This window comes from Haliotis rufescens, unplaced genomic scaffold, assembly GCF_023055435.1.
Source record: "Haliotis rufescens isolate VD_foot unplaced genomic scaffold, xgHalRufe1.0.p SCAF_15, whole genome shotgun sequence".
NCBI classification, from domain to species: Eukaryota; Metazoa; Mollusca; class Gastropoda; order Lepetellida; family Haliotidae; genus Haliotis; species Haliotis rufescens.
In genome coordinates this window covers 11446216-11474204 of record NW_025963835.1, presented here as the reverse complement: position 1 = coordinate 11474204, position 27989 = coordinate 11446216, and the positions used below count along the sequence as shown (strand labels likewise).

The 27989-nt window shown below is 40.1% G+C and overlaps 1 protein-coding gene across 4 annotated transcripts in view; it reads left to right on the top strand.

Moving 5' to 3' along the window:
• The first annotated feature begins 2006 nt into the window (after positions 1–2006).
• LOC124110427 (serine/threonine-protein kinase TAO1-like) overlaps positions 2007–27989 on the top strand; it is a 32196-nt gene continuing 6213 nt past the window's right edge. Inside the window, exons 1-13 of one of the 4 annotated variants that reach the window (XM_046469792.2) lie at positions 2007–2173; positions 9465–9725; positions 10474–10545; positions 10824–10925; positions 12120–12165; positions 12311–12460; positions 13731–13883; positions 14482–14657; positions 18330–18521; positions 18947–19093; positions 21134–21163; positions 23683–23775; positions 27584–27757. In XM_046469792.2, the coding sequence (XP_046325748.1) occupies positions 9600–9725; positions 10474–10545; positions 10824–10925; positions 12120–12165; positions 12311–12460; positions 13731–13883; positions 14482–14657; positions 18330–18521; positions 18947–19093; positions 21134–21163; positions 23683–23775; positions 27584–27757 (1461 nt within the window). In that variant the 5' untranslated portion in view covers positions 2007–2173; positions 9465–9599. Of the gene's footprint in view, positions 2272–9464; positions 9726–10473; positions 10546–10823; positions 10926–12119; positions 12166–12310; positions 12461–13730; positions 13884–14481; positions 14658–18329; positions 18522–18946; positions 19094–21133; positions 21164–23682; positions 23776–27583; positions 27758–27989 lie in introns of all 4 variants that reach the window. The other 3 variants (XM_046469793.2, XM_046469794.2, XM_046469795.2) reach the window with 3 other exon arrangements.

The window sequence follows — 27989 nt, the reverse complement described above, 5'->3', positions numbered from 1 at the left end:
ACGGAGGTCTGTAAATAATCGAGTCTTGGCCAGACAATTCAGTGATTGATATCAGGAGCATCAATCTACGCAACCGGGATACAATTACATTAATCAACCAAGTCACCGAGCCTGACCACCCGATCCCGTTAGTCGCCTCCCACCACAAGCATGGATTGCTGAAGACAATTCTTACCCGGAATCTTCACGGGACCTTTCAGTTGGGTCGTACGGCAAGCATGAGGTTAAAGATTTCTTGGGTCCATTTCTGATCCGGAACCCCCATGCATGAGTGAGACAGTTGGATTTAACGCCGTTTTGAACAGTTTTTCGGTAATATATCGCTGCCTGCCAGCTTAAAATGCGGGAGGAAATTAATCCCAATGTGGTATTACTAATGTTGCAGTGGAAATCTGTGGGCGGGTAGTTTCGGATAATGTCTGTTGACTCATTTGGGGTACTTCCCACTTATCTACGACCACCGAAGGGCGACAAATGTGTCCGCTGGTTAACTTGCCAGGGTGAGTGAGTGAGTTGGTCAACGCTGTTTTAACGCGTCATCTTACTGTGGGAGGGACCCGAAATTTCTTCAAAAATAATTATGCATCAGTCTGTACTATACAATAGTTGCCTGCCACAAAAATGACATTGTTGCAATGTGTTATTTTTATTTTTTTAAATATTTAGGCTCATAGTTTGAAATAAAAACTATATCTGGTTTTGTAACTGTGGCTGAACAAATATCAAATCGCCATTCAAAATCCCAACCAACACAATACACGGATGATTATGTTCCTAAAACAGTCCACAGACACACGAGCTTGCTGTTGTCTTATGTTTTCCTTCTGCAGTTCAAACTGACGAACAATCCTATGCGCAAGGACACCACGACTTAGATTGGCATATAAACCTCATGACGATAACTAACCCCAGTTGACCACGAAGACAGGTGGGGTCTGTCCTACAGCTGCACATATTGATGCCGCCTGCCAATGAACAACATAATTTATCACATCATCAAAGTATACATGTAATCCTCATTCACTGTATGGCCACTTTGACCCGTTAAGATCCAGGTTAGATTTGGTCTTCTCCATCAATCCTGCGTGTAGCAAGAGGCGATTATGCTTGTCGTAAAAGACGGGTAACGAGTTTGCTTGATATTAAAAATCCAATCTCTTTTGGATAGGGACCAATTTTAACTTATTAGGCTGGCTCTTTTGATAATTCAAAACTACAAAAATGATAATGATTATAATTAAAAGTGACACTTGAAGTGAGATTGTTTATAAACATTGCTATACAAATAAAGCAGACACGGATATCACGAGCATCGCCGAATTAAACTAACCAATTAAATTAGCAGATATACTTATTATCAATGTGTCGATGACCATACGTTGCCAAAATAAAAAAAAGATATGAAGATCGATGAAGATATGCACACAATAGGGGTGCATTTTAATGAATATTTTAACAGGGGACTTTTGTTACATAATTTGGAGTCATGAAAGTATCTCACGGTTGGGATCCCAACTGTTATATTTTTCTACAATGACGAAAAGTATTTAATATGTCTTTATAATTGTACATTTATATACGACTGGTGTTAACATATAGGGTCTGTATCGCATAATATCAGAATGAAGTAATCATTAATTGATAAATAGAAACCCCATCATTTTTCACTTATACTAAAGCTCAAAGCTAGGACCAAACGACCGATGAAATTATGATTGCACCACAGTAAATGGAAATGTACTTATCACCTTTTATGAACTGTTAACATTTATTTGGGTCAAAATATTGTAGCTAAAGTTTTTGATACATAGCACTTGTTAAGGGGACTTTGAGACACACCTAATGCTTTTCACGTTTCATTTATAACTATTTGCTTGCTGTGTCCACAAGTTATAAATATATCCATTATATTTCCGACAAAGTTGATTTCAAAAGAAAACTCGAGTGGAATGTCAAATTGCTCTATTTTGGACCAATCATCAACCGATATTCTAGTTGGTGCTCGAAGCAACTTCCGGTGACGTAATGCATAGTGTTTCCTTGTTCGAGAGGTGAAAGGGAAAACAAGATTTGATACCCCTATACTCAAACTCTACAACAATGGTTGTGCGCTATCTAATCTTGGAAGTTTGAGGAACGAATTGGTTGTCACACGAGACGGAAACGACCTAAAGTAAGGTCTTTTCAGAACACTTTTTTGTTTGAAAATCGTAACCCCTAACGGCGCATGTCTGAATCGCCATATTGGGTCGGAAAGGAATTTACTGCAAGGTGCTTCATTATAGAAAACATTCTTGTATACAGTTCGTTGCATCGTTGTAGTGCAGATAGTCATTATATCCAATGTATTGTCACATTCTGTATGTTTTGGCGTAGTTTGTCGTACTAATCAATAGTGATCATAACCTACGGAGAATTATTTGGGGTCAGCTAACCGAAGAGTTGACATAGCAGCTAACACTCCCCTTGGCTTGTCTGTGATCGTCCTACTTTGAAATCAACACACCCTTGTTCGAGAAATTCGGCTACCCGTGCGCAACTGATCATATCACCACGAATACTTTACTTTCGTTTGCATGTCACAGTGTCTATTTGACATTTCGTTAAGTTAATGCTTGTCATAAAAAAAGTTGCCATGTACCCCCATGTTTACCTTGTTGAAATGTCAAAGTTGTCACATTATGCTACAGACATTCATAGTATTGAGTTTCAAACTTTGTTAAATTACTTTTAACATCATAGATCCACTGTTAATGCCATTGAGTAGCTATACATTGCATTTCAGTCACATTCGTATAATGCATGTGTTGACTGTTGTTTAGTATCTTAGTTTTATGAAAGTAATGTCCATTCAGATTTCCTGATGGTGATTCTGAATATATGTTATGCTCACAAGTATTTGGAATGAAATGCATAAACTAGAAGGTCTCACACTGTGCATCACATACATGACAAGACACATGTCATGAATATAAGAATAGTATTTTGACATTTTCTTTTTCCATTCCCAAATGATGCAATGATACTTTGGAAATTTCAAAGTTTATCCACACTTACCATGCTTGTATTTGAAATAGACAAAACACTGCACCATGTGTTTGTAATTAATGTTTTGTAATTCAGTGTTGATTGATGTTTAAGGTAATGGCTCATCATGGTAAAGATCAGGATTTGATTACTCACAAGAAAAAAGTGTGTGGGGCTCATTTTTCTTCCCCCACGCAGTGATGTTGTTGGAATACTGTTAAAAGCAGCATAGCACTCTTGTATTTCCCTAACTGTTTTGTTGTTGGTATTTAACAAGTTAAATGACTGTTAACAACATGAACATGTTTAAGGAAGAAGATGCTGAGATCACCGCTGCTCTGAAAGATGGATCAATATAATCAATCTTGTGTTAAATAATTTCATAATTATTCCCAATAATTTAATAATAGACCTTGACAATAATGACAGTTATAATTATTTTATAAATACTTATACGTCATTGTAACATCATGGCAGGCAGAATCAATTGCCGCTCAAGACATTGTTGTGATATGTTTTATGCAAAGGACATTCTATGTGGATGAGGAATTTACAAGAAACTATTAAAAAAACTGAGCTGACTAAGAACTTTTTCAGTCTCAGATCTCTTTGCTGTAAGTTTGTAGTATATGTCTCTGATCTGTCCACAAAGTACCCTCCTCAAAACTGACTGTAGGTTTGTGGTTATGTCTCGGACCCCTTCACAAAGTACCCTCCTCACAACTGACTGTAGGTTTGTGATTATGTCTTGGCCCCCTTCACAAAGTACCCTCCTCACAACTGACTGTAGGTTTGTGATTATGTCTTGGCCCCCTTCACAAAATACCCTCCTCACAACTGACTGTAGGTTTGTGATTATGTCTCTGATCTGTCCACAAAGTACCCTCCTCACAACTGACTGTAGGTTTGTGATTATGTCTTGGCCCCCTTCACAAAGTACCCTCCTCACAACTGACTGTAGGTTTGTGATTATGTCTCGGCCCCCTTCACAAAGTACCCTCCTCACAACTGACTGTAGGTTTGTGATTATGTCTCGGACCCCTTCACAAAGTACCCTCCTCACAACTGACTGTAGGTTTGTGATTATGTCTTGGCCCCCTTCACAAAGCACCCTCCTCACAACTGACTGTAGGTTTGTGATTATGTCTCAGACCCCTTCACAAAGTACCCTCCTCACAACTGACTGTAGGTTTGTGATTATGTCTCGGCCCCCTTCACAAAGTACCCTCCTCACAACTGACTGTAGGTTTGTGATTATGTCTCCGCCCCCTTCACAAAGTAGCCTCCTCAGAACTGACTTTAGGTTTGTGATTATGTCTCCGCCCCCTTCACAAAGTACCCTCCTCACAACTGACTGTAGGTTTGTGATTATGTCTCCGCCCCCTTCACAAAGTACCCTCCTCACAACTGACTGTAGGTTTGTGATTATGTCTCGGCCCCCTTCACAAAGTACCCTCCTCACAACTGACTGTAGGTTTGTGATTATGTCTCGGCCCCCTTCACAAAGTACCCTCCTCAGAACTGACTTTAGGTTTGTGATTATGTCTCGGCCCCCTTCACAAAGTACCCTCCTCACAACTGACTGTAGGTTTGTGATTATGTCTCCGCCCCCTTCACAAAGTACCCTCCTCACAACTGACTGTAGGTTTGTGATTATGTTTCAGACCCCTTCACAAAGTACCCTCCTCACAACTGACTAGGTTTGTGATTATGTCTCCGCCCCCTTCACAAAGTACCCTCCTCACAACTGACTGTAGGTTTGTGATTATGTCTCCGCCCCCTTCACAAAGTACCCTCATCAGAACTGACTGTAGGTTTGTGATTATGTCTCTGATCTGTCCACAAAGTACCCTCCTCACAACTGACTGTAGGTTTGTGATTATGTCTCTGATCTGTCCACAAAGTACCCTCCTCACAACTGACTGTAGGTTTGTGATTATGTCTCGGCCCCCTTCACAAAGTACCCTCCTCACAACTGACTGTAGGTTTGTGATTATGTCTTGGACCCCTTCACAAAGAACCCTCCTCACAACTGACTGTAGGTTTGTGATTATGTCTCGGCCCCCTTCACAAAGTACCCTCCTCACAACTGACTGTAGGTTTGTGATTATGTCTCCGCCCCCTTCACAAAGTACCCTCCTCACAACTGACTGTAGGTTTGTGATTATGTCTCGGCCCCCTTCACAAAGTACCCTCCTCACAACTGACTGTAGGTTTGTGATTATGTCTTGGCCCCCTTCACAAAGTACCCTCCTCACAACTGACTGTAGGTTTGTGATTATGTCTCGGACCCCTTCACAAAGTACCCTCCTCACAACTGACTTTAGGTTTGTGATTATGTCTTGGCCCCCTTCACAAAGTACCCTCCTCACAACTGACTGTAGACTAAGTTTGTGCTTATGTCACTGATCTCTTTGTAAAGTGCCCTCCTAACAACTGTATGTTTGTTTGAGGTTATGTTTATGACCTCTTTCCAGGGTACTGTGGGAATAACATGTTTATGTATATGGTCTCATTATGTAGCTTTAGCCTTCATAAAAGATTACAGATGCATGGCACATCGGTGCATTGTAACTTCTTTTTTTTGTGAAGATGCGGTGCATGATACATATGTATTGATACAAGACAACACACTTGCTAAAATATATCTTACTTCTCGTTTAATGACCTCAGCCTTTCTGTGAGTTGGATATCGCACAATGTGTTGTAATTGGCATGATTAGTATTTCAAGTTTACTACTGAAAATAGCCCCTATGAACATGTGTCTACAGCTGGCCTTTACTTTTGAACCTGCTCTGAAATATATTTTGTCAAGACCTTTCCATGTGATTTGACGTAAATAAGGGCATCGCAATACATATCGTATTGTGACCTAAGTTTGACCTCAGATGTTTCACAACATTACCTGATAAACGAGTCTTTGAAAGGCATTTAGAGGTGATACACATGAGGAAGAGAATTTATGGATATCAACTTCTTTATTATGACGAACACAACGTTTCGGAGAACATTCACGTAATGAAGGAGTAAGTATATACTCTAAAAACGTTGTGTTGCACATAATAAAGAAGTAGACATCTATAAATCCTCTTCTTTAGTATCGGATAATATTGAAAATATTCGGTACTTCAATTTGACAGTAAATCTTATATCAGGTTGCTACTATCTTAGGACAGGGAAGTAGATAGTGACCACTTGTCACGCTATCAGCGTTTTACTGAGCGTCCTTGAGTTTTAATCATTGGGTCATGTCAGTCTTGAACAATCAACGTTCTACATGGTTAGAAATTAATTTTTAGTTTTACTTTTCTGCAAAAATGATCTACTACAGAGCTAGTCCTTATGGAATTTTACTAATCTGGGACAAGCTGTCTTATGTTACAATGGAACTTTCAATTGGGTAATAACAAGGACCCATTCACTTTCATGCTTAATTTTGGAGTTTGCACATTCCTGTCCATTCTTTCAAATCACAGACCTGCCCCATTAATGACCCTCGTCAGGGCTCAGTTTAGCTTATTAAATTGCCCAAGTGCAACCTATTATTAGAAAATGCAACCTAATATTCATGTCTACATGCATCAAGTGCACGTCAAACATTTCAAATTTGTGTTTGACAGAACCTTTTTTGTCCACACACAATTTATCTTTGAACATACTCAGTACCTCGCAAGTTTATTCAGCACACTACACCACTAATCCCTGATCACATGTACTTGTCATGCTTTCTTGTAGGCTTGACATCATCAAACTGTGGGTACTTTAATATTATGTGCACATGTTCCTATTATGTTTTACAGCAATGCGCCATTAGTTTGTGTGACTGGCAGCAGACCAGCCTTTGTTTCAACTTTCATAAGTTTATGGGACCAGGTGCAGCCTGGTTTTGTCTGGTGCAACTTGGTTTTCATGTGGACATGCACCTGGTGCAAGTTAAATCAAGTTCCTTAAATCGAGCCCTGCTGGTCTGTGTAGTGCCATGGCTCTGCCATGTCAGCTGGTTGTTAAATGTCTGTGACCTTTGTCATTGTGGGCTCTCCTCCAAGTCGAATATTGAGATCACACACATTGTTTTAACTGAAATACGATTTCATAATAAAAGCTCAAATATTAAAACCTTTTTCATGTACATTTCATAGTATCAAACTAATATAAAACTTTCAAATATAATACCTAATATACAATAAAATTAAACAATGTTAAAGGGGCGTCCTGGGGTTCTTGAGGTCTTCTATCATGTATAGTCTAGGGGGCCCCTTAAAGTTAAATCTTCAACTTTTAATATTGGGGTTGTGACAGGACCTTTTTACTTTATTGCTTAATTTCAAACACTGTAACTTCTTGGTTTTAATCATGTTAATTCTGCATTTCATGTTGTTGTTTTTTTATCAGAACATTGTACATATTTAATCATTATAATATAAATACCCTCTGTGATATTTACTCCCGTACCTTGGCTAGTGTTGATCAAATAGTCGACTACGAGAACTACTGTTTATGTCTAGTACTGTATAAACATTGAGTTTTCAATTTCAATGGCCTCTTTTCAAATTCAATTTGTTTGTCTGTGAAAAGCCTTCACTGCCGTCTCTCCATGGAAGTGATCCACGGCCCTCTTTATGACCACCAAAGTGAATTCATGAAAACCTGTCTGCCTGTGTCAGTATTTGGTATTGAAAGTTAAATACAATACTAATGTTATAGATTGTGGTGATTATATTAACTTGATCACATTCACTGCTATGGTAGAATCACATGCATCTGTGTTAACATTCACAAACTTTTAGATGCGATTTTAGGATCATTATTATCCTGATCATGTACACAGTCTGTGACTTTAGCCTCTTGTCCGAAGCCCGAGTCTAGTAAACTTCCGTTCGGTTTAGTAATCAATGCAAATGCGAAATCCTTACATTAACACTAAAATCTTCAGAAAATGAGGTTTTGGCAAGTGCAGTGTGCATTAGGATGTTGCCAATAAATAGTAAGTTGAAAATACAAGGAGATATTGTTTGCTCTTTTATCCCAAAACCATCTTCCCCAGGCAAGTGAGTTAACAGACTATAAAAGTCCAGTTTCCACCCTTGCCGAACTAGGCTGGTATTATGGAATTAAATTTTGGCTGGGCTAACGAGTCTATGCATAGTTCAATCAAATTGCGTAACAAAATCGAAGTCCAGTTAAGAAACTGTCGTGGTGATTTCGGTCGATTGCAGGATTTGCAAAGCATGTGCACCGCCAACTCCTTGTCAACAGATATTTTCCAAATCTTTTCATGATTTTAATCAAGGTGCTCACGTGATCTGATGCACTTTGCGATGTAAGACCCGTTTCATCACAATAGAGATCTTGATTATCGATCAGATCGTCTTGTTTTAATCAAATGCAAGTGATACGTGAGGTGGAATCTGATTGGTCCATAGGAGAGGTTTAGAAGGGACATAACTCGTAATAACCACTGGTGGCGCTATGATCGAGCCCAGGAATTCCAGGATAGTTCGGCAAGGGTAGAAAGTGGACTTTTAAAGTCAGTTAACTCTCTTGCTTCGGGAAGATGTCCCAAAACAGAAAAACTATTTCTATTTTATTCGGTTTTCTGTTGACAATTCTCTAACTAAATAGTACTTTGCATGCTTTGTATGGATACTTATATTGAAAAGACAGAAACTGCAAGTTTTTGGCATATTTATGTTCTGAAAATATTTATGTTCTGAAAATATTTTGTTTGAAAAAGTAATGTCATGGAATTAGGCGTTTTAGGGTCAAATGGATTGGGTTTTTTTTCAAGACAATAGGGATGATGAGAGTTCAATCACCAGTAGCTTATAAACTGTGTAAACTTGAAGAAAATCTGGAATATATTTTTAAACAAATCTGATGTTAAGAATATTTATTACAACTGAAAAGTATCACTAAAAGTGAGAGTGTTGAATGCACGCATGATTTTGAGTCAAATTAGTTTTTTGTCACAAGGTTTGCAGAGGCTTTAAGAGGCCTTGAATCTGGAAGTTCAGTTTTGAAAAGGTCTTAGATTTCATGATGCTTTCAAAATGTAACACTTTCTAAACGTGTCCTCAAAAATTCCTTGAATTTGTCAACCAATGTTGGCTGTTAAATACTTTTCTTACAATTATTCATTTATTTTATAAGGTGTGATGACATCATGTAGCAAATAATAAGTTTGTCATAAAAATAATATTGTATGTGAAACACAGGCGTAAGAACTGAAATATTTATTTGGTGTATATGGATGTGCAAATAGAGCCTTTCTGGTGAATATGTTTGAAAGCACACTGGTGTCATACTTTAATCCTTGAACAAATTATTTGATGATTCCCCAGACTAGGCCTTAAGAATACCTCAAGTTTGTAGCAGGTTTTGTACGAACTATGTCTTACCATGCATGTTTGTAATAAGTTTGTATGTTGTGATTCAGGCGGAGGTGCAACTTATCAAGTGTGATCTATGCCGCTAACGTGCCCTGGCGGCGAGCCACTTCCCCGCTACAACTGTCGAGAGAGGTAGAGGGCGGCCGCTGCCGCGGAGTGCCAGTGCTGCACCTGCCCCCGCCATGCCCTCCAAACCAGGCAGCCTCAAAGACCCTGATGTAGCCGGACTGTTTTCCACGGAGGATCCGGAGAAGATTTTCACGGACCTCCGTGAGATAGGACACGGGAGCTTTGGGGCTGTCTACTTTGTAAGTTGTTTCTCTTTTTACGATGGATCTATGGTTTATGGCAACACAACTTTTTGTGCAAAAATGCATATCCTAGATGACAGGATCTGCTAGTTATAGGTTCAGTTTTTATTTTTGGTGTGTCAGCTCTATGCATGTGTAGGTGGGTTTCACAAAAATAGTTACTACACACAACCTTGGTCGCTTTGGGCTTTCCCCTCACATAAAGCTGACCCACTTTATTTATTGTTCGAAGTGATGTCAAAGCCAACATACTGACTTACCTTTTTTAAACGGATTCAAAGGCAGAAGTTAGGTCAACAGTGCTGAATTTTTGTATTTATAGTGTTCGCTAAAATTCCACTTTGTTCCGCCTAGAGCAGCATGGACAGTAAGTCCAATGAAAAACATGTTTGTGCCTTAGGCTAAACAAAAACCAGTCTTGGTTCTCAGGCACTGCCTGCATTATAATAAAGTTCACTGCACGTTTCGTTTTTATTTCCATTTGTAAAAATTTTTTTATTGATTACATACACACACACCCACGCCCCCCTCCAAAAAAAAAAAAATCAAAAGAAGAAAAAGACACAGCCCATCTTCACTATATTTTCAAAAAACATTGCCTGAGAACCAATTCTTTTGTTTTTTAAGCCTTAAAGTAAGATTGCAGTTAATTGGAGCCATATCATTTTTAGGCCTTAATTTAATGCTGTTTGTATATTAACATAACTAATGATGATGATGATGATGATGATGTTGTTTCTAACAGGCCAGACATGTCCACACCAATGAGATTGTTGCCATCAAGAAGATGTCATACAATGGCAAAGGATCAGCTGACGTGAGTAATCCACATCTTGCCTTGCTGTTAGTTGTCTGCCACATGCTTGTTTTAAGCAAATATTTCCTCAATATAAGTCCAGTTTCACACAGTAAATAATATTGACAATTTGGAGAAATAAATTGATTGTACAAGAATATTGTCTAGAATATATGTAATGGAAAAATATTAAATATTTCATCTTAATGTGAAATTAAGTCTCCTCGAAACACTTTAGTCTGCAGCATGAAGATTCAGTGTAAGGAATTAATGCTGATTGAATGTGACAATTTTTCCAGAAATGGCAAGATATCTTGAAAGAAGTCCGGTTCATCAAGCAGCTGAAACATAGGCACACCATTGATTACCGTGGCTGTTACTTGAAGGAGCATACAGCATGGGTGTGTATGACAGCTTTCAACAAACTCATTGACATCTACCTGCACCGCTTCAGGCTTTCCTCCCACACTAAACTGAATTGTTCAGAGCTTTTGACTCAAGTCAGATGATGTGTTGTAAGAGGCTACTATTTACGGACTACTGTCATATAGCTGGAATATTGCTGAGTGCAGCGTTAACAACAAACAAACATTTAAAATGAAGTCAAGTTCATCATGATTAGCTTTGATACAAGTGTAATGAGATATTGATGGATTACAAATGTTTGCCCTGCGTTTAAATTACATCGATAGGAATTTAAAAACACTTTGGATATCATCAATAGTATGCATAACAGTTGATAGTTTCGATAGTCGTAATGACTTATAAATAAAATGTAACTTAGTTTTTGCGGTCAAATTTCAAATCTGTCGTGTCAATAAGCAAGGTTTACAACTTCAGATTAGAGTTACTTCCCTTTGGTTTTAGTTGCAACAGGGAGGAAAATGGCCAACTTTGACTTTGCTGGCAATACTTTGTTCATTTCTATTACATTGATTAATATAGGACCACCTCCGTGGTCTTGTGGTAGAGCGTCTACCTGGCTGTGTCATACCAATAGACGTTAAAAGATGGTACTTGTTGTTACCCTGTCTGGCTCTCGGCATTAAGGGGCTAAAACAAGGACTGGTCGGCTCGGAGTCAGTATACTGTGTCTGTGTGGGATATTCATGTTAAACTGCGGCATGGTATCTCAGTGAGCTAGCACTATAAATCGGCATCAGTCCGGACTAGTACAAGCAGCCACACACACACACACACACACACACACTTGCATGCACGTTGCTATATAAGTGCAATAATCTTGGACGCGACGTTAAACCCCATTTCACCTCACCTGATTAATTTAGCTGTCAAGCCTTAAAGTTGGTTTAATCAATACTTTTGCAGTTGTTGACAACTGGCTCAAAACTATTGTAATAATGTGGGGTACTGTTGCCATACTATCAGGGCATTATAGTGGAAATAGTCCCTTTCATCTCTACGGTCCTGATGGCCTGAAAATTGGGGCCTTTCTTGTGCTGAAACCTGCGAAAACAACATACATATTGCATGTCATTACCATGGCATCTACTATTAGAAATCTTGTGAGGAAACCTACACATACGACTTAATTTGCAATGTTCTAGTAATCGTTGTTTTTTTTTGTGTTTCAGCTTGTTATGGAATACTGCCTTGGATCTGCATCCGACATTATTGAAGGTACGCTGCACGTGTCAGGCTGTTCCCATGTCTAATGATACAGGTGTTGTAATGATACACTCAAGTAGCAGTGGAAACTAAACTTTGACTGATTCACTCGAATGTTGACTGCAGTAATTCACAATGGCCTCTTCTTGATTTTTAGTTTTAAAGATGCCCTTAAAGGAGCTGGAAATAGCGGCAATTTGTCACGATGCCCTTCAGGGTCTAACCTACCTCCACAGCCAGGACAAGATTCACCGAGATGTCAAGGCAGGCAACATTCTACTCACTGAAAATGGCACCGTCAAACTAGGTGGGTCTTGTTGAAAGATTTCAACCAAGAAGGATAAAAAATGTTTTATGATATCAATTGGATCGATAGTATTAAAATCCTATTTATTGCCAGACACAAGTGTGACTGTTTCCTTCCTCCATATTTATACAGCCTGTTGTCACCAAGGTTGAGCTGCCAACACTCCAACAACCTGTAAAAAGAAGGTCATCATTTAGCCTTACACTCTGCTACTTTGGCTAAAACAAATATAGTCTTGGTTCTCAGGCACCGCCTGCATCATCATAAAGTCTGCCGCACGTTTTGTTTTCATTTCCTAAACAACACCCCCCCTGTCCGCACTATTTTTTCAAAAGCCATTGCTCGAGAACCATTTCAGTATTTTTTTTAAGCTTTACATGTCTTGTTTAGTGACTTGTATGAAGTCAATGTAGGGTGATGCATCTGTCAAATCGAGACACTCCACTCGTATTATTGGAAGTTGCTGTAGTCAAAATAACAACGTAATGATAAAAATGTTAACGGAGTTTCGGAATCACATGGCTGTATGTACTGTAGATGATTCATATCATCAGGGTTTGGTGTCCCGACCAGAAGATCTTAACAAAATTCTAACTGTAATTTGGGAAAGATGGCAACTACATCAGCTCATCTTCTGTCTCCGGTGGACCATAGTCTAGTGGTAGAGCGTCAGCCCGGAGAGCGGAAGGTTTGGAGTTCAGTCCCCCAAAGCATCATACCAAAAGATGTTCAGTGATGGTACTTGTTACCCTGCTTGGCGCTTGGCATTAAGGGGCTAAAACAAGGACTGGTCGGCTTGGAGTAAAAAAACTGTCTGAAGGGGGTATTCATGTTAAACAGCGGCATGGTATCTCAGTGGGCTAGCAATATTAAATGGGCATAAGTGCACACACACTCACACAGACACACACACATTATTTATGATATTCTAATATTTGAGCTATATTTCACTGATAACATGACAAATTAGAAGAAAAAGCATTGTGACATACTTATATATGTCAGTTTGTGACGTTGAAGACAACATCACGTTGTATTGTTCTCAACAATGAAGCAGTGTGACATTTCGCTTCAACTGATCCGAACAGTTATCGGAAAGTTATAACACCTGAATTTTCTGCCCTTATGGGTAATTTTACTTCTGTAGTGATCCAGTGTTAAGACCTTCTAATTCTTTTCATATTGCCATCTAGATTAGGACAGTGATACAAAAGATTGTTGAAGATGCTTTCGATTCTGTCTTGTAACTTGTGACTATTGACTGTTTCAGCTGACTTTGGTTCTGCATCACTATGTTGTCCTGCCAACTCATTTGTGGGGACTCCATATTGGATGGCCCCTGAAGTGATCCTTGCCATGGATGAAGGACAGTACAATGGGAAGGCAGATATATGGTCTTTAGGAATAACTTGTATAGAACTTGGTGAGTCTGTTAAAGATTTGGATGCTTGGATGGGATAGTGAGAGAGTTTGTTGTTTAATGGTGCACTCAGCAATATTCCAGCCATATGACAGCGGTCTGTAAATAATCAAGTCTGGGCCAGACAGTCCAGTGAATGGCGTCTTGAGCATCGATCCACGCCATTGGGATAGATGACATGCATCAACCAAGTCAGCGAGCCTGACCACCCGATCCCGTTAGTCGCTTCTTACGACAAACTTAATCACCTTTTACAGCAAGCATGCGTAGCTGAAGACCTATCCTACTGCGGATCTTCACGGGTCTATGTATGGGATAGATTGGTGGAGGAGAAAGGAAAGATGGATGAATGAATTCTTGTAGTTATGTCATGTTGCATTTTTACTTTTCATTGATATGTTAATGTCAAATTTTGTTTCGTCACGATATGGCTGACATATTGCCGATGTGACGTTAAACTTTAACTCACTCACTCACTCACTAGTCATTGAGGTGGTGAAATTCAGAAAGTTTACCGACCAAGCTATTCAGTCTAATAGAAATACAGTCCCTTGATAAACAGGCTATGCTGTGGCATTCAGTAGCTGTGTTTCTGTTTCAGCTGAGAGGAAACCACCTCTATTCAATATGAACGCTATGAGTGCTCTCTACCACATAGCTCAAAACGACTCCCCGTCTCTGTCAGCTGGAGAGTGGTCGGATGACTTCAGAAATTTTGTTGACGCGTGTCTAGCGAAAGACCCAGAAAACAGACCCTCAGCAGCAGAATTGTTACAAGTGAGTAGATGCTGAGACTTCCTGCTGCACTGTTCTTTCCAAGGTTGAAGTGTTGTATACACCACGTTTCACTCTTCAGCTCACTAGCCATGCCACAAACTGTTGGTTTGGAGTCCAAATCCCAAGTGCTGATTTATTGTGATCCTGCTTATTAGAAACATAACCATGGTCTTTCAGTAAAAGTTACTGATTCTTCAAGATGAGCTGAGTAATATTATTATTCAACTTATCCTGCAGTACTACCTTAATGCTTTTACTGCTATTTCCTTGACAGATAGACAGAGCTGTGAGAGGTCCAGGCTGCAGAAGAAGTTGTTCCAACTAGTTGTGTGGCTCACACCCTCCCACAGCTAATAAGTGACCGGAAGTGCCGGTGTCACATATTATCACATTTCTGCTAGTCATCAAACTGTACAGATGTTTGAGAAAAAACTCCCAGTTTCTAACAACCAGACAGCATCCTTTGCTTGTCCTTTTGGTTGCCAATGCATTCATAATTGTATTTGTTATACTCTGGTGTGTTATTGTGGTCCTTTCAGGTTTGCAATTAGCGTTATTTACGCCTGAATTTGGCTCTTTGTCGCACCTTACTTCGTGTGTGTGTTGTTCCATCAGCCATCTTGTTTTTGCCACATTGTCATGTCTTCATGTCTTGTGCTTTGATATTTCATATGTCAATCTTAGCTCTTGTTCATGTGCTATTAACACTTCTATCCTGGGCTTTTTAAGTGTAATATAAACTCCTTGAATTGAAGTTTTCTCTCGTAAAGTTATAAAAGTTTGAGTTATAATTATTTGCCCGTTTTACTTTGTTGGCATACATGTCATTCATGCTTGCAACGTTTCCTTACTTCATAGTTTATGCTGTGTTGCTCTCAGAGTCATGGCAGTAATTCAGCTTGGAATCCCCACCTCTGGTGCACCGATTGTACAGACCCCTGCTCCACGTCGCGGTGTGATCTTGGCCGTTCTTTTTCCCCTCATGACTTCACTGAATACTTTAGGGTCTTGAGAAAAGCCTGCAGACATCCCCAAATGGCTGACGACAACGTTGAGACTTCCCTGACACCTGAGGTTGACTCTGAGGTCTTGTTATCCCCTACCACACTGCAGTTTTTACTACTGTCTCTCTTCCCGACGTTGTCTTCATCGGTGTTCACACCTGTCATGTCCGCCCCCATGGTTACCTCTTTGTCAGCGGGACATCCAGCACTGGTGCCTGTGATGCCTCCCGGTTTTGGCTCCTTCCCTGCGCCGTATCTGGACCCCACTTGGGTTCACTGGATGCAATCATGTTCCCACCATCCATGGCTCAGATGGTGCTTATTGGCCCCTTCGGCGACTGCAGCGCTCACAGTTTTCCCCCCGCTCCCTTTCCAGCTTTTTACTACATCGGCGCCAATGGCGCATCAAGGATTTCTACCATTGATCAGTATGCCTCAGGTGCCCCTGGTTTCCACTTTAGTGCTGTTAGCGCCTCTTGCACATCAAGTAAGTACTTCCTTGTTCCTATAACCTACGACTACTTCATGTCCGTCCCTTGCTGCCTTGAGGATGCCACTACCCTGGGTTTTCTCACCACACTTCCAAGTCCTCTCATTCCTGGCACTGTTATTGCAATCATTCCCCGCTTTTCAGCAATATGACTACCCATCTGACTCTTTGGCGGGCTCCGTCAGTTTATCGTTGAGACTCCTTCTTTCGAGCCGGACATGCACCTTGGACTTAATCAACTACAGGACTGGATAGCAGACTGGTTGGCTATGGTTGCTCCTTCCCAAGGCCTGTATGTGGACAAAAAGGACAGCAGTTTGCTGGCTCAATAACTCTGGCCTCCATCACGCTCCTGCTTCACCTTCGCCCTTACCTTCGTTGGTGGACAGTGAAATTGAATGTCTGCAACGGCGTCTCCTTGACAGCACTTAAGCCGACACTCCACCTGTTCGTCAACACCTCACGCCTGGGTTGGGGGGCCACATATTGATGACCAGACTGCCTCCGATCTCCGGTCAGACGCTAAGCACCAGTGGCACATCAACAATTTGGAACTCGTGGCACTCATCCTGGCCATGTCTCACTAGCAGTCCTGTCTTCGGCACACAGTGATCGCCATATCTAAAGACAACATAAAGGTTGTCTGGTGCCTTGGTGGCCAGAACAGAACTGGTTCGTGGACCATCAAGACATCGTCAATGGAGACCCTCTTGGGCCCCCCGGTCGGCCACATCTACTGGTACATCCCCACAGTCAGTTGCCACATCCAGCTCCAGACAAATTTCATCTGCACGCTTGGTCCGAGTACTGTTTGAGCACAAAGCACATGGTGCTGTCCACCTTGGGCTTCGAATCAACTCCCAGGACAGCCGGACAGATCTTTTACCATTCTCCCCTTATCATCGAAGTGGGTTTCGAGGATGAGGATGAACTCTTTCTCTGCCCAGTTTGAGCAATCCTGGTTGTCCTTTGTCTTTCAGGATTTTGGAAATGACTGTTTATTCCGGTCTCTCCTACATTCCAGACAGAAGTTAGTTGCAACACTATCTATTTGTGGCTTCGTTCCATTATCCTGCAGGCTTATGACCTTGCCGGTATGGACCCGCCTAGAACCAACCCCCATGAGATTCGAGCCGTCACTTCGACCATGGCCGTCCATTACAACTGTTCCATCAAGTCCATCATGGAGGGTTGTTCTTGGCACTTAGATTCTTCTTCGAGATGTGGCTCTTGAGGATGTGCAAGGTGTCCATAGTTTTGGTCCCCTGGTGGTAGGGCAACAAGTCACAAACCCCAGACGGTCTTGACGTTTACACCTCTGAGCTGACCCTGCGACCTCTCTGGTAGAATTGATCCCAGACTAGAGGGTTTCATACTTCCGTTTGTTCCAGTTTCTTGGTCGGAATTGAGTTTCCTGACTGGACTTCATCTCTCCTACTCTCTCTCATGTGGTTCTATCAGACAGGAATGGTGTTTGGTTTCCGGTTTCCCGCTCAGGTTGCTATCTGGTTACCTGGACTGGTTGAGGGTCTATCCTGAAATTACATCTGGTATGAGGTAGGCCCCGCTCCGTTCCATCTGATTAAAAAGCTTTAAGGTAGTAATGCAGGATAAGTAAAACATTTAGTAAAATCTAAATGTTTTTTACATTTTGAATACCTATCCTGTATTACTACGTCTAAAGTGACGCCCATCGCTTTGCTAGCTCCCCACAAAGTGGTTCAGATGTTAGTTTCTGGCAGTAATGTGATTATACGTGACATCGCCACTTCCGGTCAAGTGGTAGCTGTGGGAGGGTATGAGCCACACAACTAGTTGGAACAACCTCTGCAGCCTGGACCTCTCTCAGTGCCGTCTATCTGTCAAGAAAATAGCAGGAAAAGCATTAAGGTAGTACTGCAGGATAAGTATTCAAGTGTGAAAAATATTCAGATTTTACTAAAGTTGATGGTTCATACTCACAGGCCTTTCAACCTCAGCAAGAATATGCTATGTTGACAGCAGAATTGTTTGTAAAGTGGGAGCTTGTCATGTCTTAAGTCCCAGTTTCTGTTGCCCAAATGGGTGTAATTTGAATCCAAACTTTGGTACCCCTGCCATGATGTTGAAATTCGGCACAAAACGGCAGCAAATAATAGTCCTTGGTTATAATCATGATTATATGCCTGATATTTGCAGAACCAGTTTTTAACACGTATTCGACCACCCGATGTGATACTGGAGCTGATACAGAGAACCAAGAATAAAGTGCGAGAGTTAGACATGTCTCAGTACCGTCGCATGAAGAAACTGATCATAGACAATGACGAGGGCAGCACGGAGCGGTCCCCTGCCCCATCCTCCACCGACGGGGGTGAGGAAGATTCTCAGGTAAGGTTCCAGTTTTCAATCTCCTTTACCATTGATTTTAAAATCTTCCCTAAAACCCAATTATTTAGTGTATTTTGAATGATATGACACTCAAAGGGGCCAATGTTTATCATAAGTGTTAACTTAAATCTTGAATGGATAGTAACTATAAGTTACACTCGGTTGCACTTATTCTCTAGGTATCTGTAATGAACTAAATGGAGGGGCCTGAAAAGTGTCACACATTTTTATGTGTATAAGGTAGTATGAGTAACATTAAATAAGTTTATTTTTGGGACCTTATTTTTGGGAGGTAGCTTTCATTCAAGACCTTGTATTTGTGACTGAAATAGTGTAAGCACCCTGTATAAGCTGACATCATCCAGTTGATGTGTTGGTGATGTCGTAAAACAACATTCACTCACTCACATGTTGACATGGTACAGGATGACGACAACTTGGATGGCAGCCGGTCGGACAGCCTGCAAAGTCACAACAGCAACTGCGCCAGTAGCCAAAGCAGCATCGCCAGTATAGGAGCCAACACGAGCGACCTGAATGCCATCCACTCTTTCTATACCCGCGATCGGAGTGTAAGTCATGTCACTAGACAGTACAACAGTTTTATTCCAGGAATTACATTTCAAAACCAGCTCTTGATGAAACTAAAAATGTTGGAACTTTCTTTCCAGTTCTGAAGACATTTTTATCGAAATAGTTTTTTCAGCATCACATTTTCAGAGGATTGACATGACATTTTGTTATGAAAGTGGGAACCAGTATAAAAACTTTGCTTGCTATAGGGACTGTGCTGAGCCTGCTATTACAGTAGACAGATGATGGATAACTGAAGGAACATTTATGTGATTGTGTTATTAACTTTGCATAACACCTGCGAAGATCCGGTTAGTATTAGCCTTCAGCAACCCATGCTTGTCGTAAGAGGTGACTAACCGGATTGGATGTTCAGGCTCGCTAACTTGGTTTGATGCAGGTCTCCAGTTGCGTAGACCAATGTTCATGATGTCAATCACTGGGTTGTCTGGTCCAGACTTGATTATTTGCAAACCACTATCATATGGCTGGAATATTGCTGAGTGCGGCACAAACAACAAACAAACAAAACAGAAACATTTGCATAAGTTAGTATAACTTATTTCAACAAACTATTATGATGCAAATATTCAGGATACTTGATGGGCATAGGATTGTGTTGAGTTTTGTCAAAGATGTTCATCTTTGCATTGTCAGTTGTCTGTTGGTTCCATTTCTTAGTCTGGATGACAAAGATCATGTTTCTGCACATGCTTCATCAACATCAAATTTCCCATCTTGAATCCTTATCATAATGGTAAATCTTCTTGGCCGGCCTTGTCGCAGGCAGGCTGGATTAGGTTGTCGGGTTATGAAGACATTCCCAGAAGGACTCTAATTAATGCTTCATGGATGCTCTCTTCATACATTACCTTGTCATATCAACATAGCTTTATACATGTCATGATATTCATGTTACTATAAACATGATAAATACAAAACATTATTTTGAACATACTACATGTGACCATCTTGGGTGAGGCACCAAAAGGTCATCATGGTACACATACAGCACGTGATAAGAAAGTGTGGAAAGTGGGGTTTTATTTCAACATATATTTAAGGAGCTGTTTTGGTTATAAGTTGAATGTGACATATATATACCTAACAAAACGATTTGGAGTAAAACATTTTTGTGTGCAAAACAGTAGATTTCATATGTAGTTTTAAGCAGTTTGCAGTGAACTGTTATTTTGTTCTTTGTTCAGGGTGTCAATTGCCCTTATCCATTCAAAATTTAAAGAACATTTGCCTTTAGATTGGAAAGAAAGATATGTACTGTGCTTGTATTGTCTTTTTCACTTGGCTAGATTCAGTTCAATCACTTATTCAATTTTGTGTAATTCTTCAAGACATGACAATGTAAATTTCACTAGGACAGATAGCAAACTTTCATGTATATTTTATTTGAAGTAACTTGTATCAATGATCCTGGTTAGGTAGCTCAGGGGTTTTTACTTAGGTTTGAGTCCCTTGTAGAAACATACTTCGAACCCATTGTTGTTTGTCCTTCGCTGTGATGTCATTGAAAACTTTCTCACTCAGATTAAGCACGGTTTTCATATTTTTTCCCCATCATGGGTGGCCCTTTAAGGCACTTCATCTTGTTGTGTGTAATCCTGACCCTTAGATATGCCAGGATCTGCTGATCATGGTTTGGAATACCTATGTGTTGGTCAGCCTGCACCAATTCCGTGCCCAGGTTTCCGGCCAAAGTAACTTGGGATTTTCTGACCACATCTAGTGGACACACCCACTCTCTGCCAAAGCCTACAAGGGGGAAAATTGACACTTGGCATAATTTTCAGTAGCTTTAGTATTGTATGGACTATCATTTGCTGAGCTTACTAGACCTAACAGAAGTTTTCAAGACTCAGGTTTTGGACTAGTGGCATAAGTCACAGACTACACACCATGATGTAATACTGTGCAAAGTTGTTTTATCCCAACTAACTCACTCACTTATGGTGCACAGTTGGTAGTAAGGGTTCCACAGTGCAGATGTAACAAGAATTTAATTGTACTGCTTGTATCTTCAGCCTCCCCCAACCGTACAAGTTGAGACACAGGTAACTATAGCATGGCCGTCACTCTGCATGCTGCCCTTGTCGTACCAGTCTCCCCAGTGGGCCAATATGCAGTATGTCATGTACTCATTATATTGTCCCCCAAGTTACATGTATACCTGTGGAAATTTTAGCCAAGGGAATTATATTGGGGTTCTCCTAGGCAGCTGTTCGGCGTCAGGTCTTCAACAAATGCCAGTAAAAGAGGTCCAATAAACATTCAAATTCTTATGTACCTAAATGTTACCATACCTCCCAATTAGGCATTAGGAAATGTAGACTTTAAAAAACAATCCCTATTTTGGACCAGAGACTCTTGGTTGAAAAGATGTGAACATTTTGCGGTATTTAAAAGACTAAAACAACTGAATTCTTGATCATAAATGTTGTAGGCTAAAAAGACACACTCAGAACATTATTATCTAAATGTGCTTTTGTTAGCAACCTCTACTGAGGTGACTTAATGGATCAGGTAGTCAGGCTCAGTGACTTGGTTGGTAGCATGTCGTAACACGATGGCATGGATTGTTGCATAATATCAATCACTGGATTGCCTGGTCCAGACTTATTGTCAGGCTGCTGGCACATAGCTGGAATATGGCTGAGGTTGGCGTTAGGCTAAATAACAACCAAGTCATAGTTTACAACAGTACATGTTATGGTAATTCTCGGTTCCGCATTAATGGTAAATGTAACTATGGTGTATTGTCTTGTGCTTGTCATCTGCACATTGATCTATAAAATGTTCATGACTGAGATGGGCAACACTTCAGCCACAAGGGTTCAGATGGCAGACATCAGATTGATGTTGTTTACTCAGAGTGGCACTCTACTTTTCCCAATGTGTATTCATATCTGTACAAGCGCTGACCTGCCATGTAGCCCGTCATGTGGCTAGTGCTGTGTTAAGTTTACACATCTTTAACTAGATCAAAAGTAAAACTCTACAAATATTGGCACTCAAACGTAACTACCTCACAAGGTCATGTTGCATGAAATTGATTCGAAGTGAATGTGCTGCTTAACTTCATCATTTGACAATAATTCGGCAGAGCATTTGAATTAAGCCTTATTTTGTTTTTCTCTGCAATCGTCTGCATGTTATCAAAGGCCAATGTACTTCTGTTTGATGCTTAAGTATTAAACATACAATACCAGAGCTGACAAGAGCAAGCATGTTGCATACAGTGTTTCTCAGTCGTCATACCGTAATTACTCTTGTATGAACCATTTAAACATTCAAGCATAAATATGCTGAATTTATTTAATGTTTCAAATTGTTTTTCTTTTTTATAACGTGATGGATATGACAAGTCATATTCTTACAAGATTAGCATCTGTAAATAGATAAGATATTGCTGCTGCAGGTTTAAACATTCAATCACTCCCTTGACTAAAATTTGACTGTGAAATGAATTTTATTTTATTTTTTTATGTAAGTGATGCGAATTAATGATAAAACATATTTTTAAATCATGATATGCCAAATGTGGTTGAGACTGCCTTTTTTAATTGTACTATAATCCCAGAGTACCACATACCAATGTTAGCCATGTTGCTTTCCTCGTCAAACCAGCTGTTGAATATTGTTTTTATTTTCCTGTTTATGTTGATAGTGTTATGAAAGTGTCTGATATTTATTGTAAGAATTATCATTTTTTTATGGTTGTGAAATATACATACATGAGATTTAATGTCCCATTTTGCATCTGGAAGTTGGCTGTTTGCTGTCTTTCACATCTGTGAATGAAAAACCGTCACAAATACATTAGATGAAAAATGCTATAAAAATATTAAATGAATTTATGGTGTCATCAAGAGAGTAAATCATCTAACCAGGAATCAAAGTAAGATTCCTTCCTCTCTTCAACAGCTGTGTTACCATCATGATCAGGGATCTATCTAGACTTGCTCAGAGGATGATAGTCAGCCCTCAGTAAAAAAGCAGAATAGTCAGAATAAATAATTTCCCAAGTCATGTTATTACAGTTGCAACTAATTATTATAACTCTGCAGAGGTGAGCTGTATTTTGCTGATAGCAGGACCAATAAGGAGGATGGGGCTCTAATGCTTAGTTTTTCATTTTTGCATTGAAGGAAATGTTAAAATACCTCTGACTTTAATATAATAAGAACTTCAGAACAAATTCCCAATTTTGAACCAAGTTACATGGTTTCTCTTCCCAATTTGCCTGCCAAAAGCACTTAGTTTGGAATCCTAGATAAATCCCTGATGTCATCTAATTACATTACTGAGTTCTGAAATACTGACAACTGCTTGTAGAAGAAAATAAAATGCTGGTACTGTTAATTATTGTAATAGTAGTCTCGGATATCCACCTTGCCATAACGCTGTTTGGCCTCAGTTTCCACAATAATTCACTGCTTCTGTAGTGTATTTGGTTCCTTCACTGATGAATGAATACAGCCTCTGCTCGCTCGCCCCACTGTGTTGACATCATGTGTGTGTGGCCTTATTTTGTTGTTGACTCACATTATGACATCCCCTGCTTCGTTATTAGGGTAATGTGCCAAATACTGACCAGTTCCCTTCACACGTGAAGACATGGTCATGGTTTTCACGGAGCGGTTCGTACAGTCCAAACTCACCAAAGGTAGGCTGGTTTGTGGGAATGAGATGTGGCCATAATGGCTTCAGTCTTTCACTGTGGCTGACGTCTTGTCGTGGGTCGCCTGTTTCACGAGGGCTCCATTATAGATGCGTCTTTAGATTCCGTTTTCCTTTTTTTCGCTTGATTTTGTTTCATCTGTGGATATATAAGTGTTGTTGACTTACTTTCCGATTATTTAGTTAACATAGCTGCTATGCATGAATGATATGACATTTTGTTTTGCCGTATTTGCACGTACCACAATTTACACTGCACAAGCCGTGGGGAGCTTTATCTTTTCACAATGACCTGACCAATGAGGACACCTTGGGATGCATTAGTGCTCATGTAGTATCCATTCATTATGTATGTTATTGATTTGGAAGAATTTGTCATTTAATGACATGTTCTAGTTTTCAGCCAGTTTTGTAACAGAATTTGATCTCTCAGCATATGTGCAGTTACAATTGTGTGGTTACCATTTGGACATAACCTAACCTAATGCTTCATTATATCTTGTAATAACATATCCCCCAGTATCTGTAAATAACTTATGCATGTTACCTTCTACCCTAATGCAACAGAAAAGTATTTAAACTGTATGGCTACTTTTCCTATGTGCATATATTCCGAGGTACCTTGTAGCCATGGTGGCATGTGCATGTTAGCTGTGTCATAACCAACAGGTACATGTACAGGATAATTAACACTTTGGGGATTCTGGATCATAGCTATTCCCTGTACCCAATGCTTGGTCACTGAAATGAGGATTGGATTGGCTGAGTATCTGATTAGGAGATAAACCTACTGCTTTCAGTTTGGAGGTGTTGAACATGCATTTGATACCTGTAAATATAATTCTAAACCATAGTGTGAGATTTCTATTTTGAAACATTTTAGGTATCAAATCATATTTGTAACCGTGTAAATTGAAAACATTCCATTCTACTATGACAATAAAATGAAGCTCTTTTGTAATAGTGAAGTGATGAGTGATGTGGAATCAGTCGAGTCTAGTATTTGTAGTAGATTGAATGGTCTAACTTAGCGATCGGTGATGACTGATTTTATCAGCTTATGTTTGCTTTCATATATTCAAAACATGATTTACACCATAATTGATAATGCTTAAATCACCTTGATAATAAAATCATCTACAGTCTAAGCATTATTCAATCCTTCTTCCTTAGAAAATATGAAGTGACCTATGCAGTACAGTATTATAGTGATTATATTCTCACATGACGGACTTGGTGTCACGCTATGTGATATGTAGGACTGTATGCCAAGCTCTGCTCATGAAAGTGAATCTATGAGTAGACTCTTGTGGACGATGTTGCTTTGAATAATTTGCCACACTTTACATAATTGAGAAACCACCTGCAGATGTTATCCAAAGCTTTTAAGCAATTTTTAAACTTATCCTATCTAACTCTATGCATTTCATCCTTCTTCTTCCGATCCTTGTTTGGAAATGCCCTAAAACAAAGTTTCCAGCTTCTAAGTTGATTTCGCCCAAACACTCCTTGCATCACCATAGCGCCCACACTAACAATCAGGCCATGCACCTGAATCTCGTGAGGCAGAGGGTGTCAGGTGATCAGATCTTGTAGGTCAGGCTACACTGGATTCGGGTGCAAGACTTGATTGTTAGGCTGGTTGCCATGGTGATGCAAGGTGTGTTTGGGCAAAATGAGCTTAGAAGCTGGAAACTTTGTTTAGACGTTTCCACACAAAGATCAGAAGAAGAAGGGTGAAATGTATAGAGTGAGATAGGATAAGTATTATAAATATACAATTTACTGTAAAATTTACAATAATTGCCTACTGGTTGGTATCGAGACAGAAGTGCTTTTGAAATAATTTCTTTTGCGGTGATGTGGTCATTAGTAGGATCATGGTCTAACATTGATTCAATGCCATTGACAGACTGATCAGATTGCAGGATTCTAAAATGTCATGGTAGAAAATGGTTTTGGTGGTCCCAGGCCTGAATGACTACCAGGCCATAGATGGCCCAGTGGTCATAGATAGCCCAGTGGTCGAGGATGCTAACACGGCCTGTGCTGTTGGTGCCCTATGATGGTCCCAGGCCTGAATGACTACCAGGTCATAGATGGCCCAGTGGTCGAGGATGCTGACATGCCCTGTGCTGTTGGTGCCCTGTTGTTGGTCCCAGGCCACGGATGGGCCAGTGGTTGAGGTTGCTAACACGGCCTGTGCTGTTGGTGCCCTGTTGGTGGTCTCAGGCCTGAATGACTACCAGGCCATAGATGGCCCAGTGGTCGAGAATTCTGACATGCCCTGTGCTGTTGGTGCCCTGTTGTTGGTCCCAGGCCACGGATGGTCCTGTGGTCAAGGATGCTAACACGGCTTGTGCTGTTGGTGCCCTGTTGGTGGTCCCAGGCCTGAATGACTACCAGGCCATGGATGGCCCAGTGGTCGAGGATGCTAACACAGCTTGTGCTGTTGGTGCCCTGTTGGTGGTCCCAGGCCTGAATGACTACCAGGCCAGGGATGGATCCCTTTGCTGCCCTGTTGGTGGTCATTGGTTGCAATCCTATTCCTTAAAATTATAATCCAAAGTTTGTTTGCAGCATTCCCAGGTTTCACAAAAGTGGTAAATGTTTGCGGCCTTCGGGTCCCTACTTACTAGAAATAACTGAAATACTGTTGTCTTGTTTATTTAGCTGAATATTTCATAATGTTGCAGTGTATACAATAATTTTGACCTGATTTTAGGAAACTGGAAAAGGTTAATTATTTAATCACTAATCATGTTAAGTACAAATTTGAGGTAAGAGGTTAGAAAAGAGATAACAACTGGCTGTTCGTAACATAAAGGACCATGTAGGTTTATGGGAAAATGAGGAAAATTATTTTACATTTAATCATGATGTTTTCATGAGTATTAAGAAGATAGGTTTTAGAATGATTTTTTTTTAAAGAATTTCTTATATATCTGTGCATGACGTTATTGTTATTGTTATGTCTGCATGATCTTTTAATACAAAATTTAGTTAACTTTTCTACACTTTAACAATTGATCAGTAAAAATTGATTTTCTAAGAAATAAGTTCTTTCTCCATTCATGTAGCATGGATTATTATAGCTTTTGTTAAAACATGTTGGTAGCTTACTCTCTTCTAAGAACAGCTTTTGTTTTGAAACAAAAACATTTTATGTACTTTTCGTTTTGAAAGCCAAAATTATTATTGAAAAGGTGGCTTGATTTGATTTGGTCAATAGGGGTACCTCAAGGTACATCCATTAACTCAGAATGTGAGATCTGGTGATGTTGTCTTTACTCCTTTACACATTTATTATGTAATTGATGGAACACCCAATAGTGAGAATACACAACTGTCTGTCGTCTAATTCATACACTTGTCTCCGTCTCTGTTCTAGGCCTTGTTATCAGAGCTATGTATTAAACAATAACGTGTCTCTTATGGATTGATGGACCAGTTTACATTTTGCTGCACAGAATTGTGTCCCTTAGCAATGGCTGGATACAGTTTTTGTGCGTTGGATCCCAGATTTCACCGTTTATGATCCATGGTATATCAGTAATATACCCATGTGGGTTACGCCATACTAACACAGATAATTTGCATCACTTTTGACTCTCCTGCTATGCTGACAAGCCATGATGTATTGGTAACTGAAATACTTTTACAAGCTGATTTAAACCACCTGTGCTTAAAATATAATAAAGCCAACAGTTATGCCAGATGGAGATATGTCTATGTTTTAGATGATAGATTTAAGCAGTTCAACAAGTGAAGGGTGTGTATATGTGTCTTTGCAGCCATCAGCAAGTAGTGCTCGAGGTATGGAGTTGTACCAACACAACTTTGCCACCATCCGGACACCGTCCATCGTAAGGAAGGAAATTAAGGACCATGAACATAGTAATGAGCTCCGGGAACAGTTTACGGGTTACAAGCGCTTGCGGAAACAGCATCAAAAGGAGTTGATACAGGTACCACATGCTTTTATCCGTTTGTTAACTTGAGGCCCAAGGGATTAGGGGGCAAGTCCCATGATTATGTCAGCACCAAACTGATCCTCACAGGTATTTGAAATGTTTGGTCCCTGCTTTCCCCTCACAATAAACTGATACGGAGATATGACTGAATACTGATCCAACCGGAATTAGACCCAACTCTCTCACCTCTTGAAACATTTCTAAGGGCAGATAAATCAGTGAATTT